Genomic DNA, 17434 nt, shown 5'->3' with positions numbered 1-17434 from the left:
CATAATGTTGAATCTTCTAATCCAAAAGCAAGGATTGTCTTTCAGTATTTTAAAATACCTTCTGTTTTTACAGCTTTGAAGAGCTTAAAGTTTTCTTTATGTGATTTCTATTAATATTTTGTTAATCCTGTTTTTAGGTATTTAAATTTTGTTGCTAGTGTAAATAGGATTTATTACCCCAGTGTACTTTTCTTACATAGTATTATTTTTAAATGGAAAACTCTTGATTTTTTAACAGTAATTTTGTAACCAAGTAGCTTAATAGATCCTTGTTTTTTAGTTACATCATCTGCAAAATGACAGTTTTTATCTTCTTTTTTCTCATTTAGTTGCATTCACTAGTAGCAGGAAGCAAATTGACCATTAAACTCCCTTAATGCATTTGATTAAAAACAGCATTTTTAGGAAGGTACTCTTAAATATAGTTTTCTGTTTAATAAAGGGACTTTTAAATACCATTCTTAAAGAAATAAGGCCAAATTATAAGGAGATAAAAATAGGAATTTAGGTATTTGTTTACAAAATTGATATTTTCTTGTTAGAGAAACGCCTATGTTTATGACATTGATCTGTCAGCTTGTGTATGACCCTTAAGAATGGTTGAGTTCCTATCAGAATACATGAACTTTAATTTGGAAATCTAGCACAGATTAGCAAATGACAGTTTAGATCCGTGTGTCTCAAAACTGTTGGTAAGATAACATGAAATATTTTAAGGAGTACATTTGAAATCAGTAGTTTTATACTTAGGAAAAATTTATTTACCGTATTTCTAACGTGTGAGTCTGTTGATGATATTTGCTTAGAGCGAGGTTAAAGACACAGCAAAATGCACAAAAGCCCAAAACAGAAAACAAAAAAGACATCATAAGATTTACAGAAAAAAGTAAAGAACACTACGTAAATGTCATGAAGCTTTTAAAGAATTGAGAGATTGAAATTTGGAAAATTCAGTTTTAGTTAATAATATACATACATTTCCATAGATCACAAGTGGTTTTCTATGTATTTTGTTATTAGCAATTCTTATTAATAATACAGGTAATAATAATACTGAAGATTATTGTAAGCAAGAGAATGCAATAAGAGCTTTTATACATTATCGTATATACTGATTGTAAGAATTCATCCTCCCAGTTTTATAGTCTCAAAGAAATGCAGCTTACTTGCACAAGATTATATAGCCAACAAATGGTTATCCTGCACATTTACTATAAACTCTATTTACTCAGAATTCACTCTGACTCATTCATATTTACACAACAGAACTATTTTTGAAAGTTACACTTCCCTTTGGGGACCTTCAATAAAAATAAAATTAAATATTGTTAAGATAAATACTCCTTATAGACAAAGACATAAAAATAAATTCTCAGTACATCATAATGTATCACTAATAATTCAGGCATCTCTAAGGGAAATTTGCTAATGTAAAGGTAGTCCAATTATATTCATATTCAAAATTGCTAAGTAGTCAAACTAGTTGGAAGCTGTGAACTTTAACTGTGGTCTAATTGTGGAATGGAAAGAGATAACTTATATTAGGTATCACATAATAATTAAAGGGATATTGATACACTTACAAATATCAGCTAACTATAGCACTTGTAAACTTACTGAGTGATTAGAGCTCAATATATGGCCAAATACCTACGAATTTTGCAGAAACAGCCAGTCTGTTGAATATGATTTAGTTTCAATTATTGTGAATTGCTAACCTGAAACTTCTTATAGGTGGAAATAGTTTCAGAGATTATTTTAAAGTTCAAGTTACAGATAAGGAAACTAAAGCCATAGGACAACATAATAATTGGTAGAGCCAGTTGCATGCTGGAATCCATGTCGAGAATTCTATGGAGAGCGTTTGTGTTGTTCGGAGAAGTAGACTTTAGAGCGAGGGATCCAATTCAGTGAAATTATTACTTTACTTCACCTCTGTGGGAAGTTTTGATTTTGTTATCAATTCTAGTACTTCCTAATACTATTAATCTTTATATACCTGTTTCTAAAAGAAAATCATTTGAGAAGTATTTCTAGTGATAGTGATATGTACAGATGGAATGGGCTTTTCTGGCAGAAATAATACAATACAAACTTTTGGTGAGGAATACTGTGTCCTGACAGCGTTTGCCTTGAGCATCTTGTTCTTATTACTAAAAAGTAAATTTCAGGGCTGAGTCTACATAGCAAACCGAGAAGAGGGTCTTCTAAGTATTTCTTGTTTCCAGGATATAAGGTAATTTTAAGACACTAAAAAAAAAAAAAGAAAAAGAAAACTCCCAAACCAAAAAACCTTGGGACCTAGTTAATGCACACAGCTCCAGTTGGGACCTGCCTTGTGTACTCAATCTCCCCACAGCTTGTAAAGTCAGTTAAATATAGTCACAGTTGGGTTCTGTGGAACGGCAAATAGGAAAAGAAGGGAAAGCTGGAGGCGTGTTGGTGAAAAACACTTCAAAGTAATTTATTTTGACGCTTTTTAAAGGCTTCTTTGTAAATGTACTTTTAAATAGTAGTTCTGTTTCCTTGAATCCACGCAAGAGCATAAAATAGACTGGATTCAGGAGAACTGGCGTGGGAATATTTTCAGCTCCATTTCTGCTTGTGTTGGGACAGCTGCTCTACTTTGCACTGCCTATTTTCTTTAAAGGACCTAAATTCAGGTGACTGAAAAAGCCATTTCGTGGTGCACACCTTACATAATCCTTATGTGCATGTTCATTGTGCATGCCTCTTCATTGGAGTTTTGTGCTGTTCATATCGTCCACCTATTAGATTTCCAAACAGAAGGAAACACGTTAAGTGATCCAAAACTTGGTAGCAGTTTTGTTAATAAATCAAAGGGTAAACATCTTGTCTTTAATACATTTTAATGAAGTCAACTAAAGTGATTATCTCTTCAAACCAAAGCACTGGCTGGCTCTTCAGTGATTTTTCCCAATTAATAAGAAAATAATTATCTACCTTTTCTCTGTTAATTACTCCAAGATAAAATCAGGTTAACTCCTTAAACTGTTTGAGACAACCTTGGGCAAGCAAAAGAACAGGGTTGTTTTCTTGTTTTTTAAAGCTTTCTGTATCTTAGATTATTAAGGTCTTGGTTTCCTTACTGGTGTGAAGTAATTAGATTTAATTGATCTGTAAGGCCCTCTCCAAGTCTAATTTTATGATTCATAACTGTTTCGAAGGTGCTGTGGAGCCCCGTGTGCCCGCAGTACCTTCGGTGTTGCACCTGAGGGTTTCAGTGTAACACACATGAGTGATTTCTTACCTTCTTTTCCACTGTATTTCTACACACCCGCGGATGTCGCTCCCATGGACGTAGTCAGCTTTGGGTTTTTTGTGTGAAGCACAGCTCCCTAAACTCTACCTCTTTCACAAAACTGATGCAGCATGCCAAAGTGTGACAGCAGGTCTTTGAGAAACCCTGCTTTCAACCACCAGCTCCTTAGATGTGAACACAGACCTGGAGGATGCTTTTAAGTCTTGTATTTATACTCTGCTGCCCTACTTATGACTTCGAAGTGTGTGTTGAGTCACTGAATAGATCTATTAACTGGAGGTTTTCACACTACAAATCAGAATTTACCACACTCGGCTTAGTCACACCAGCATTTAATTTATTTTGGAACAGCCCCTTTAGCAAGGAACTTAAGGTTTTACTGCTCTAAAAATGCTTTTGAAATGTTATTTACCCTGTTGCTCACTCAACATCTGACAAAAATGTGCAAGTGCTTCCAGGAATAGTAAAAATGTGTTTCAAAACACTGGACCAAAACAGGGAGCTTAGTTCTATGGTATGGGTGCCCCACTTTGAGAATGTCTACTTTACAACAACCTTCACAGAGGCTTTTACACAGGATTCTTTTAAATAGGGAATACCACTAACATATTTCAAATGTGAGTCAATACATAAATATTTTGTTAAGACGTCTTGTCAGCAACACATCTATTTCATTATGCACGAAATGCAACTACTTTTAGTTTCTAAGTTGCTGAATTATCTAGTATACTCAAGGGAATTTCTCTGAAGATTTACTAGGATTGGATACATCTTTTATAGTTTTTTGAAAATCTGACAGAAAAGCTCTGTGTTTTGTAGCATGGTCTTTGTAAGCATCCCGTTAAGAGTTGAATGTCTGTGAAGAGTACGAGGTCACTGATACTCTCACTAGGTAGATGGTGAAAGCGTGCATCTATGTGGAGAGGGGAGGGATAACTTACAAATGTAGGTGACTCCAAAGTGATGACCTGAGAATGATGCAGAGGTTTTCAAGGTTTTTAATGTAAGACTAAGATAATTAATTCTAGAGTTTCAAAGTTATAACAAATCTGATGTCTAGGTCTTTTCTCCCCCCTTTGGAATATTATCAAAATATCCTAATACTTTTGGGCCAAGTCATTGGAAACTTTAAGTTCAGTATCTCATGCATCTCTTCTGGGCTAGCAATCAGTGTCACGTGCCGCTGAAATTAGGGGCTCTGAATGCGTGTGTGTGAGAGATTGGTTTTCTAATCTTGGCAGAGTCTGCTGTATTGGAGGGTAAAGGATTACTCTCTTGATTATCTTCATGATTTGTTTCAGAGCATCACTTTTGCAGTTTGGCCAACTGGTAACTTTTATTAGGTTTCATCAAAACTAAAGAATTTTTTGAATGTCTTATTTTTCTCTTTGTTCTAAAATACTGTCTTTGACTCTTTTTAGTTCCTGAAACATCCTTCTCTTTCCAGGACTAAATTATCTCCATCTGCACCCATCCTTCTCCCCAGCTTTGGGAGCCATTGTCCTTCCTGTTTAGACCAGGCCTTCTCTAATTGCTCTTGAGCCTTTTCCCTTCCTGGGCATGCCAGTTATTCTTCCATTCTGTTCATTCATCCGTCTTTCTCCATTATCCCCCTATCTCAGCCTGTTCACATGTTCTAAGCCCTTCCATTTTAAGGAATAATCTTTATAATTTCTTAAGGGCCTGTTCTATGCCATGTACTTTATTGTTATTTATTTTTAATTAGGAAATGCTTATATTATGCAAAGTAATATGTAATATCAAAGTAATTTATGAAGCGTAGTAAGGAAATGAATCTACCACTTAACTTGAAAAAATAGTGAAATCCTAATGAAAGCTCCCTGTCTCTTCTTTTCTGTTAAGCCCCAGAGGTAACCAGGATCATGACATTTGCCTAATCTCTAGCTTTTCTTTAGGGTTTTATCATACATGAATAGTTACTAAGTATTATATTGTTTAGTTTTGTATGTTTTTTAATTTATAAAGGGCATGCCATGCTATTATTGTATATATTTTTCATTCAACATTGTTTATAAGATTTATCAACTTTGAGGTGAATAAATACGCTTGATTCATTCCCACTACTGTGTAACATTCATTTTTCTAAGTATACCACAGTTATCAGTTTTCCTGTTACTGGTCATATGAATTGTTTCCATTTCTTACTTTTATAAATAATGCTTCTGTGAAGATTTTTTCTGTGTCATGAACAGGAGTCTCTCTAGGGTGTATCCTACATCTTAGAGTATGAGCGACTTCAACATTGGAATATAATTGACTGCTGTCTTGTAAAGGGTTTTACTGATTTTTATTCCCACCAGGAGTGTATACAAATACAAAAAAGATATTGCTAACATATCTTTGCTGATAATTGATTTTGATAAATTTTTAAACTTTGGCTAATCTAGTGGGTGTAGAATATTACCTCATTGTGGTTTTAATTTGCATTTCCCTGATTACTAATGAAGACTGAGCATCTTTCATGTGATTACTGGCAATTTGTGTTTCTTCTCGAATATACCAGTTCTTGCATTTGCCAGTATTTTTATTGGGTTGTCTTTTCTAATATGATATTTAGGACTTACATATATTCTGGGCATTCAACTTTTCTGTTATATGTGTGCTTAGACTATAATTGTACTTAATAAGCTTTTGAGAAGGTGAACTAAAATGCAGATCTATTCATATTTCTTTATACCCCTCATTGAAAATTGAAGATTCTTGCCCTGGTGCTAGTGACCCTTTCAGACAGGGTGCTTGCCCTCATCTCCACCCTCCCTCTTCTGGGCTCTTCCAGGACCCTGGCTCTAGCAATAGCCAGACACTTTTAGCTGACTGGATTGGCCAGCTTGCCTTTTCATGGGTTAGTCTCTTTTATTAGAAAGCCTGTCTTCCATTTTTATCCTTTTGCAAGTTCCTACTCCTGCTTTATTACCCACTTTAAGCACTGCCTTCTCTGGGGAGCTTTTTCTAACCTTCTAGGTATGTCATCCTGTTCCTTACTAGGGCCTATGCTTTGTCCCTGGTCTTAGTGTCACACCATTGCTGCATTGGGGATGCAGCAAGCACAGGGGTTGGAAGGTTTGAAGTCACATAATTTGGTTAATTGTTCATATTTAAAATTTTCTGTATGTTATGATGTTTCAGTATCTTAAAAGTCTTTCTGGTTTGGGACGGGCTGCCTCCTCTGGGGCCAGCCAATAGAGATAGCAAAGGGCCCAGCTGGGAGCATGCCTTTGATATCAAACTAACCAATCCAGAGCCATACCTCCTCCAATTGGGCCCTTACACCCCAACAGACAATATTCCTCTGCCTTAGTCATCCCAGGGCTAGGTGTCAGGCATCTAGGGACCACTCCTGTAGCTTAGAGCCTGCCAAATTATTCAGACTACCAAACTGAAACTGCCCTGCCCTCCTGCCTTGCCTTTCCCTTGGAAACCCCAATAAAGGCGCTGACCTTGTCTTTTCCCTTGCTTTTGGTTTCTAACTCCTGACCACCCTGAGGTTTCCCCATTATGGCTTTACTTGGTATGCTGTGCCTCCTTGTTTCTAGAACTTGTGAATATAATAAACTTTTTCTGAGCCTCTCCCATGGTTGCACCTAACTGACCATCATGTAAAAGATAATAAAACATCTGATTTTTTCCCATTTTATTGAGATAAAATTGATATACAGCACTGTATAAGTTTAAAGTGTACAACATAATGATTTGAGTTATATTGTGAAGTAATTACTGCGATAAGTTTAGTTAACATACATCATCTCATATATGTACAAAAATGTTTTTTTTTCTTTGTGATGAGAAGCACTAGGATTTCCTTTCTTAACAACTTTTATATATACCATGTGGCAGTGTTAACTGTAGTCATTATGTTGTACATTACATTCCTAGTACTTATTTATCTCATAACTGGAAGTTTCTACCTTTTGACCACCTTCCTCTAATCATCCCTCTCCCCTGCCTTTGGGAACCATAAATCTCATCCCCTCCCTCCTCTCTCTCCCTCTCTCTCTCTCTCTTTCTTTTTTAATTTTTATTTATTTGTCAGAGAGAGAGAGAGAACGAGAACACAAGCGGGGGGGGGGGGTGGCAGGCAGAGGGAGAAGCAGACGCCCTGATAAGCAAGGAGCCTGATGCGGAACTTGATCCCAGGACCCGGGGATCATGACCTGAGCTGAAGGCAGATGCTTAACTGACTGAGCCACCCAGGTGTCCCTTTCATCTTTCTTGATTAGTTTTTTTCTCTTTCTTTCTTTCTTTCTTTCGATTCCACAGATGACTGAAATCATACGTTTCTGCAGCTGAATAGTATTTATATATATGTCTGTATATGTACATCACAACTTTTTTATCCATTCATCTGTTCATGACACTTAGGTTGTTTCCATGTCATGGCTATGATAAATAATGTTGCTATGAACATGGGGATGCAGATATCTCTTCAACATAGTCAAAAATATCTGATTTTTAATCTACACTTTGCTTCTTTCTAGCTGTAGGACCTGACCTCACCTCCTCAAGACTCAAGTTTCCTCATTCTTTTTTTTTTTTTTTTAAAGATTTTTATTTATTTATTTGACAGAGACAGACAGCCAGTGAGAGAGGAAACACAAGCAGGGGGAGTGGGAGAGGAAGAAGCAGGCTTCCAGCAGAGGAGCCTGATGTGGGGCTCGATCCCAGAATGCCAGGATCACACCCTGAACCGAAGGTAGACGCTTAACGACTGCGCCACCCAGGCACCCCCAGTTTTCTCATTCTTAAAACTGGGATAATAATCCGACCCTACCAATAGGGTTGCTCAGAACGCTAATGCTTACAGAATATTTCTACCAATTCTGCCCCCATGATAAATATTGCCTGTTATTTTTATTACTGTTACTATTATTATATGCATTGATAGACCCAACTCTCTCATCTACTGTATTTTCATGTCTTGAAAGGTAAGGCTTGTCTCTGTAACCCTCCTTTTGGAACATCAGCATATACTTGACGAATGAATGAATGAGTGAGTGAGTGAAAAAATACACATGACAAGGAAGATTGGAACCAGGGTATGAAATGCCCACATTAAAAGTATATACTTTTATTTGGTTAGGCTTTTGGGAATGGAGGTGATAGTTAATTGAGAGCTTTGACTTCTTTATTAGAAAATGTAAGTTTAATCAGATGGGCTGGTGGTTTCTCCCATCCAAGTTCTTTTTTTTTTTTTTTTTTTTTAAGATTTTATTTATTTATTCGACAGAGATAGAGACAGCCAGCGAGAGAGGGAACACAAGTAGGGGGAGTGGGAGAGGAAGAAGCAGGCTCATAGCGGAGCCTGATGTGGGACTCGATCCCATAACGCCGGGATCACGCCCTGAGCCGAAGGCAGACGCTTAACCGCTGTGCCACCCAGGCGCCCCTCCCATCCAAGTTCTAACCAGGCCCGACCCTGCTTAGCTTCCAAGATCAAACGAGATCGGGCGCGTTCAGGGTGGTATGGCCGTAGACTGGGCTGGTGGTTTCTAAACTGTGTTTTGAAGAGCCTCAGGTTGCCTGGAGGTGCCTGAAGTTTGGCTGGAGGTAGAGGGTGTGACAGAGAGGAATGGGAGGCAAAGTGTATGGGAGGGGCTCTGTCCTTTTCCACATCCCTCCATAACTCCTCTGACCTTGAAACCAGATAGTTTTGTGGTAATCCCTTTTGTGTTATGTATTGGCTTTCTGCTTACGTTTCATTGGAGAAGTTTAGTTGTGGGAGTAGCACAGCCTCTTTACCTTGGTGTTCTAGGTGTACGATGGCTTAAGTATTGGGGGCAGGAAGACCAAAGCAGTGCCCAATGTGGTGGGGAGAAGTGGATGGCAGCTGAGAATCTGAGAGGTACCCTGAGGGAGGGCTCATGCTACACTGTAGAAATAGTCAGTAGTGCTCCTCCACTGGCAGCGTGGGAGATGAGAGTCTGTTTGTGTATTTCATGTTTTAAGACAAGAAGTCCAAGCTGATCGATAAGACAACTTTGATATGTAAGTTGCAGACAGGGCATTGGCATGTCCTGTGGGATTTTACTTTATTGAGCAAATAGGTGTTGTGTTCCAACTACCTATCAGTGTCCTAGGTCATGATGAGCAAAGTGGCTGTGGTTCTGTCCTCATGGATCCTGTAGTCCAGTAGTGAAGGCACATAATCCATTGTCACTGACATATAATGAGTCATGCGACAGGAGCTATGAAGGAAAGAGCTGTGTGCTTTGAGTGTTTCTAACATGTAGAGGTTCTAATTCAGTCAGGGTGGAGCACATCAGGAAGGATTTTCTGAAGAAACAATGGTCAAACCGACATCTAGAATTATGGGAGTCCACATAGGTGGACAATGAGTGACAGGGTAGTCAAGGGAATTGAGGAAGAGGGAGCAGTCTCTGTGACGCTCAGGAAGTACAGCTTATGGAGCCCAAGGAAGGTCAGTGTGGCTGGCAGGCGAAGCACTGGGAAGGAGGACGGGGTTGGCTTTGAACCTGGTAATTCCTGACAGTCAACTAGAAGCACAAAGAGCAGAAACTTTCCTCTGACCTCCCCCCCCACCACCGGGCCTGTCTGACCTTTTGTGTGCACTCCTTAATACTTTCGAGTCCTGTATTAGTTTCCTAGGGCTGTTATAACAAAGTACCATAGGTCAGATGATTTAAACAACAGAAATTTATTTTCTCATAGTTCTGGAAGTTAGCTGTCTATGATTGAGGTGTCAGCAAGGTAGTTGGTTCCTTCTGAGGGCCGTGAGGGAGAATCTATTCCAGGCCTCTCCCCTTGCTTTTGGTGGTTTCTTGGTATATTTGGCATCCCTTGGCTTGTGTGAGCATCACCCCTATCCTCTGTCTTCATCGTCACATAATGTTTTCCTTGTGTGTACCTCTGTCTAAAATTCTCCTTTTTATGAAGAACACCAGTCAGATTAGGGCCCACCCTACTCTGGTATGACCTCATCTTAACTAATTTCATCTGCAGTGACCCTGTTTCCAAATAAAGTCACATTCTGAAATACTAGGGGTTGAAGACTTTCAAATATGAATATTTATGGGGACACAATTCAACATGTAACAAATCCTGTTTTTAGCCTGACATTGTTATATATTTAGAAAATAACTCCTTCAAATATGAAAATGAACTTTCTCTCCCCTTTGTCTTAGGGCCTAGAGACGAAAACATAAAATTGAAACTGGCTTGTAGTAAACATGCAGTAAAATTTAGATAATAAGGTCTTTGTTCAAGTGCCATAATTTACCTCCACCTTATAAGAAAATACAAGTGCCCATTGTTGGGCGTTAACCTATTAGACAGTTGTTGCTGAGTGGATATTATTAGCCTGAAACCAGTGGGACCCACATTTATGCTAGGGGGGTAAGGGAAAAGAAGGGAGAGGGAGACAGAGACAGAGAATGGAACCAAAACTAAACCCAGACTTCCTGGCATGGAAGCAGTGTTTGCGGAAGGTGCCAAGAGGACACTTGGAGGCCCTGGTGCCAAGTGTATTGCTGCTGGGCCCTGAGTGCAGCTGCCGGGAGTTTGTGGTCGGATTTCCAGTAGATAGAGAGTGGCTTCCAGCCTACCTGGTCATCTTTCCCTTCCATCTTGTGGTTTCCTAAGCCCAGGGACCTATTGTCAATTCAAACAAACAGTTTTTAAGTGGTGTTAATTTTTTCCTCTTCCCCCTGTATTCCTGCCTGCTCAAAATCCATATTCAACTCTAGGGCACTTGTCAAAGTTTTATGAAAGCTAAAATTCATCTGACGGGTACTCACTTATGGGCACATAAGCTGGCAACCATTCTGGTGGGTTAGTGCCTATGCTACAAGTTATGAAATATTTTGAATTTCACCCCAAGCTTAACACAATATTTTTTTATTCACTTATTATTCCAGCTATACATGTGGATGTGACAAACAGGTCTGTGGCCAGTTTGGGGCATAGAATCTTAGTGTTGGAGGAAGCTTATTTATTTGTGGGCCAACTTCCTAGCCCAGTGGATTTTGTCCTCCTACAGCAGTCAGATTACCGGCCACCCAGTCTCTACGAGAGTATCCAGATCAACCAGGAGCTTTTTAATGCCAGCATCCATGGAGGGCTTCGTGCTGAGCCTGATCCCACTCCCCTTGGGTATTTAATTTTTGGCTTTGTAGTTCATTTTGTTCTCTTTTATTTTAGTCCTTTAGTTACTTGAAGTTACTGTTATTTTGCTTCTCCTTTGACTGTTGTTTTCTGGGAACAACACTTTTGTTCTTTAATGCCATTTCTCATTTATCACCCTCTGAAGCTGCTTTAGCTTATCGGTGTCCCTCATAAGACTTGAAACACTTCCTAGAGGTGCTGGTTTCATCTAGAGTGCAATACAGCTTACTCTGTTGTTAACTGAGCTGGTTAGCCCAACTGGTTACCTGTTCTATCTCCCAAAGCCATGTTTTCTGCCCCTTGGAAGTCACCTGGAACCCAGGTTCATAATGTGCTAGATTTCTCACCCCAAATGGTTTCTCAAAAACCTTTAATTTTTTGTATTGTTGTTTGAATATAGCTCATACTTACTTGCCTAAATCACTGCCTTCTAGAATGTGTCCTGGCTCAGGACTTCCCAGACCTTGTTAGTAAAACTCTAGGCCTGCCAGATGTTAATAGGTTCTCTCTCCATTACCACCAGCCCTCCGGAGCCTCAGGGGAGTGGGGATTCTGTCATGAAAAAACTGGAAAACACTGCTTCCTTGGTTCCCCTCTTGCTGATTCATAAAGTACATTTGCATGCTCAAGGTTTTGAGAAATCCTGAAGTAACTTCATAGGGGTTGCTGTAGCATATTGCAAACTGGGTGGCTTAAAACAACAGATTTATTGTCTCATAGTTTTGGAGGCCAGAATTCCAAAATCAGGTGTGGGTAGGGCTGTGCTCCCTCCAGAGGCTCTAGAGGAGAATCCATTCCTTGCTCTTCTAGCTTCTGGCAGTTGCTGGCATCCCTTGACTAGTGGCTGCATCAATTCAGTCGGTTTCTCTGGTCACAGGGCCTCCTCCTCTTCTGTCTGTGTGAAATCTTTCTGTGCCTGCCTCTTACAGGGATGCTTGTGACTGGATTTAGGGCCCACCCAGATAATCCAAAATAATCTTCCCATCTCAAGATCCTTAATCACAGTTGCCATGACTTTTTTGATAGAAGGTAACTAACATTCCTAGATTGCAGTGATTAGGACAGGGCTATGCCTTTGGGAGTCATTGTTTATCTATTGCAGTTGCTCATCTTTTATCCATTCAGGACAAGTAGCCTTATGCTCACACTTCTCAGCCACTCCTCCTTACACCAAATTGCTTTTCCTTTTTGTCAGTATGTTTCTTTAAGCTCAAGTCTTTCTCCTGTTCACAATGCCTTCCTATCTGTCTTGACTCCCTCCTTCTAATTGCCAAGTAGTTTGATTTGTATTTTTAAAACACCTTGCACCTCTTGTGTCATCTTTCATTAAATTCTGTGCCTCTGTTGAACTTTGGACAGTGTGGGATAGTGGGCAAGAGTCTCTGGAGTCAGACTGTCTGGGTCTAAATCCCAGGCTCCCTGGTTAATAGCTGTATGACTTTGGGTAAGTTACTTAATTGCTTCTGCCTGAGTTTCATTGTCTGTAATGGGGGTTAATTAGAGTAAATACTTTAAGGAGTTGTTGTGGGAATTACATAATTTAATAAATGTAAACTGCTGAAAACACAACCTATCACAATACTGTCCAGAATTGTAGCCATAAGCCATCTGTGGCTATTGAACAATTAAGGTGTGGATAACAGGACTGAGGAAATGAATTTTTAAAATGGAAGCAATATAAAACATATTTCTATTAAACACAACTCTCTTGGTAGGATTACATTTCAGTTTAACTGGTGTATTTCTCACTTAAACACACCACCGATTTTGTTGATGTCAACTAATTATTCACTCAGAATGATTTTTTTTCTGTGTCCTATCTGACATAGTAGTGCATTTATTGGAGTATTTTATGCAGCCAGCAGGACTTACAGGGATACGTGTACCTTGTCATTGGTAATTAAATTGAAATGTTTATAATTTTTAACTAAAATATAATTTTTTTCCAGTTAAAATAAGTATAGGCCAATTTTAGAATTTAAAACAAAGACACATTACTGCCACAGAATTGAATGCGGACACAGAAACTAGTACTATGATCAGAGCAATGAAGACATAAAGAGACTGGAAATTCCATGATTAATTTGTAATATGCTCCGCTGGAGCAAAACAGAAAAACTGTTATGTAAAAAAATTTAAAGAAAATTAAGTGGGTAATATAAAGAGATATTTAAAATAAATCCATAGAAAATTTGAAGTTTCCTTCAAAGATCAAAAAAGAATTAATGTTGCCGGAAATCTGAATTAAATATCCAATACATTTAAAAATTTTAATAGGCTGTGAACTTGTCACTTTGGATGCTTATAAAATGGCTTGGGTTAATTTACAAAAGAGGAAACCAATTTTAGGTGGAGAGATAGCAAAATAAATAATTTGTTACTGATGTTTTGTTAGAAAATTATGAGAAAAGACAAAAAATATATATAAAACTTTAATGATATTTAATTAAATCATCAGTTGCCTGTAGAATACAAGGTCAGTCTAACAGCATGAAAGATGAATTGATTTGAAATTTGAAAAATTTCAAGTGCTTTTCTTTATCTTTAGACAAGTTGTATGATATATGAGTTACTGCCTAGTTACTACTGTGGATATCCTTTTTTCCAAAGGAGTTAAAAATTTACAAAGAAATGATGTAAATTTGTGGTGAGAAATACCAAATTTGTAACATACATAATTTTGAATGTTCTGTATGTCAAAGAAGAATTTCAGGTGGATATGAAAGTATTTTAATTTCTTTCACAATACATATGATTCCAGTCATGGTAGGTGAAATATTTACATTTATTAGAATTTTAAAATAAAAGACTGATGTTTCTTTTATTGCTTCATTCCCCTATATTTTGAAGCAGACTTAAAAGGTGTCATACCATAGTTAAAATTTTTCAGTCTATACATTCAAATATATGAGTCATTGCCAGTTTATAGAATAGTTGAAGGAAATAGAGGACAGTGAAGGCAGTGATCTTGTGCTTTTTGCCAGCACTCATGGTGGAATCATGGTTTTACAGTTTTGCAAAGATTTCTGTAATATTTACCCCAATATAAGATTTTTTTTCCTTTTCTTGAAACAAATGGGATGCTTGCCAAATATTCAGTAATTATAAAGAAAACATGGCAGTGTGATTTATGTTTTCTCAGTCTTATCACACTGCTTATAAATGAGCTAAATTTGAAGCTCTAAGGAAAGGAAAAGTTTATTTGTGACCTAGGTAGAGAGGTGTGAGAATTCATATTAAAATTTATTTTTTATAGTATAAATCAATAATATGACTTTATACATTTTTTAACATGAATCAATATGTAGAAGATTTTAATTATTAATAGCATTACATAAACTGGCTATAAAATCTAGAAAGAAAATTTGAAGAACACTAGTAGAGTTGCTTTCCGTGTATGCAAATACTTATTTGGATTCACTGTTAATACTTGACATAAGAGTGAGTTAACTTGAATAGATACAGATTTTAACCTGATAATCTTTTGCTCCAAAGTCAAATCAGTTTTTTTTTAAAGTGAACCAGTAGTGCCAACGTATGTGATGAATATATTTTATGCATTTTTTTATAGATTTATTTATTTATTTGAGAGAAAGAGAATGTGAGCAGGGGGAGGGGCAGAGGAAGAGGGAGAGGGAGAGAGTATCCGCAAGCAGACTTCCCACTGAGCGAGGAGCCGGATGTGGTGCTTGATCCCAGGACCCCAAGAGATCATGACTTGAGCTGAAATCAAGAGTCAGACGCTCAACTGACTGAGCCATCCAGGTGCCCACATGTATATAATGAATATTAAAGAGAAATGATTTTTTTTTTTTTTTTGGCATTCAGTTTTTGGAAGACTTTTAGGTATATTTGATACAACCTTGATATGTGAATCTCCTTTCTCGATTATCATTTTTATGAAATCTAAATACAGATCAAGTGCTGCTGAAGAAAATTTAGGTCTAAATTGCGATGTGTTGTAAGTGTAAAATAACAGATTTTGAAGACTTAAATACAAAAAAGAATGTGTAACATCATTAATAATTTTTATTAACATATTGATATAACATTTTGGATATATTCAGTTAAATACATTTATTAAAAAATAACTTTTGCCTATTTCTTTTTAACTTTTGAAAATTTGGCTACTAAAAAATTTAAAATTAAACATATGGCTCAAAATACATTTCTGTTGGCCAGCAGTGGCCTAACACATCATAGGTGTTCAATAAATGAATGTTAATATTAATATGATCGCTAATATGATGATGGTGATGATGATGATGTTGTATTGATTCCTTGTCCTCTCACTAGATTATAAACTCCTTATGACCTGGAAATACATCTTATCCTAATTTTTATTTGCCATATCACATTGTGTAGTCTTTTATATTTTAGAGGTTGTTTATCAATGGATTGATTGCCCCAGGATCTGCTTTTAACATTCCAAGTGCAGAGCTGTGTTGTTATTGGTTTTTTTTTTAATCCTTAGGATAATGGCATAGAAATCCCTTTGAGTCTGTGCACATGTGTGCAGGTACACACACACACACACACAAACACACACGAGCATTTTGTTTAGTGTACTTGAAGGGGGCATTATTTAAGCATTCATAATGGTGGATTATTGCAAAAGTAACTGGTACTTATTTTAAAAATTATTTTTCAATAAATTGAGTTTTTATATACTTTTTTTTAGGTAATTGAAAAGCTTTAAAAAACTGTGGCAGTGACATCTTGCTTTAGTTGAAACACTTTTATTTTGATTGAAGGAGAATTATTATGAAAATAATACTACAGTTAGGATTAGACAAATTGGTTTTATACACTGCCAAGTTCTCTAACTAGCTCTGTGACCTTGAACAAGGGATTTAAGCTTTCTGAACTTCAGTTTTCTAATCTGGAAAAATGAGGATAATATCAATTACCTCACCAGGATGTTGTGAGAGAGATAAATGGGAAAAATATCTTAGAGTACTTAGTAACCATAGGAATTATAGACATGTAGGCTATTATTATTTTGATTGAAATAATAATACATATTTTGAAGAAAATATGTGTTATAATGTAAGTTTGAGTTAACCATGTCTATTAAAATGTGATAGCTTATGTGAATTTTAAGCATAGTGCTGTGGTATAAAAAATGCTGTCAGTTTTTCCAAATGTATGACCTAAATTTACAAAATATAGTCAAATATCCCAAATAAGTCATAAATATTAGTAGAGAGACTAGGTAGGAAAGAAAGCAGTAGTTAGACATTTTAGTATTATAAGATTAGATCAAAAGTTACATATGATCAGGTTAGACTGAACTAGAGACACCAGGTTTTCAGTCTAAGCCCCTGGCAAAATTGGGAGTTTGGATTTTGGTGCTGCTGTGACTAAGATGGGGGATTGTGTCCAATCCCTATTAGGGCAGACATTATTTTCACTTGGAGAATCTCTACCCCTCCTCCTCACCCTCGCCCCTGTGTGCCCTTACAAAACTCTGGTCTTCAGTAGAGTGGAATCTTGATAATGTCTTTTGTCCCATAAGTCAAGATTTTAAAAAATGTAGGGCTGAGTAAGAGCTAAGCTCCTTTGCTGTTTGTGAGAGAAAACAAAATGACAAGATAAAAATAGCTTAAAGCATAAGCATTGTAGAAGTTTGAACTGTCATCTAAGTATCTCACAAATACCTCCTTTTACCCCCTCTCTTTCTGTGTTAGGGCTGAGCTATCTAGAAATGCACCTGAATTGTGTGGTCTAAAAGGCAGTGACACTGGAAAGAGAGTTTCAAGTATAACGGAGACACATATTTTTAAATGTGTGATTCCCCTTCCCCCCAAAATGGTTTTTGATAACTTCTCTTGAGTGGTAGAACCCAAAGGTGAAATATAACACAACAAATAACTGGAGAGATTTCCTAGCCCACAAACTGAGTTTTACCAGTTGAACCTACTCGCAGACAGGATACTCCAGGGGAATCAACATTGTTTGTTTGCGTTAGGACCTCTGTGATTACAGTCATTCCTACAACACTTTGTTCTC

The 17434-nt window shown here is 37.2% G+C and overlaps 1 protein-coding gene across 2 annotated transcripts in view; it reads left to right on the top strand.

The window, feature by feature from the left end:
* GMDS (GDP-mannose 4,6-dehydratase) overlaps positions 1 to 17434 on the top strand; it is a 596567-nt gene that overhangs the window by 104809 nt on the left and 474324 nt on the right. Inside the window, exon 2 of one of the 2 annotated variants that reach the window (XM_057305018.1) lies at positions 7869 to 7994. The exons of the other annotated variant lie outside the window; for it this stretch is intronic. Coding sequence (XP_057161001.1) covers positions 7869 to 7994 — 126 coding nt within the window. The remainder of the gene's footprint in view (positions 1 to 7868; positions 7995 to 17434) is intronic. 2 annotated transcript variants of the gene reach the window in all.

This window comes from Ursus arctos, unplaced genomic scaffold (genome assembly GCF_023065955.2).
Source record: "Ursus arctos isolate Adak ecotype North America unplaced genomic scaffold, UrsArc2.0 scaffold_31, whole genome shotgun sequence".
NCBI classification, from domain to species: Eukaryota; Metazoa; Chordata; class Mammalia; order Carnivora; family Ursidae; genus Ursus; species Ursus arctos.
Note: the sequence above shows the minus strand (reverse complement) of the source record. Positions and strands in the feature narration are given on the sequence as shown.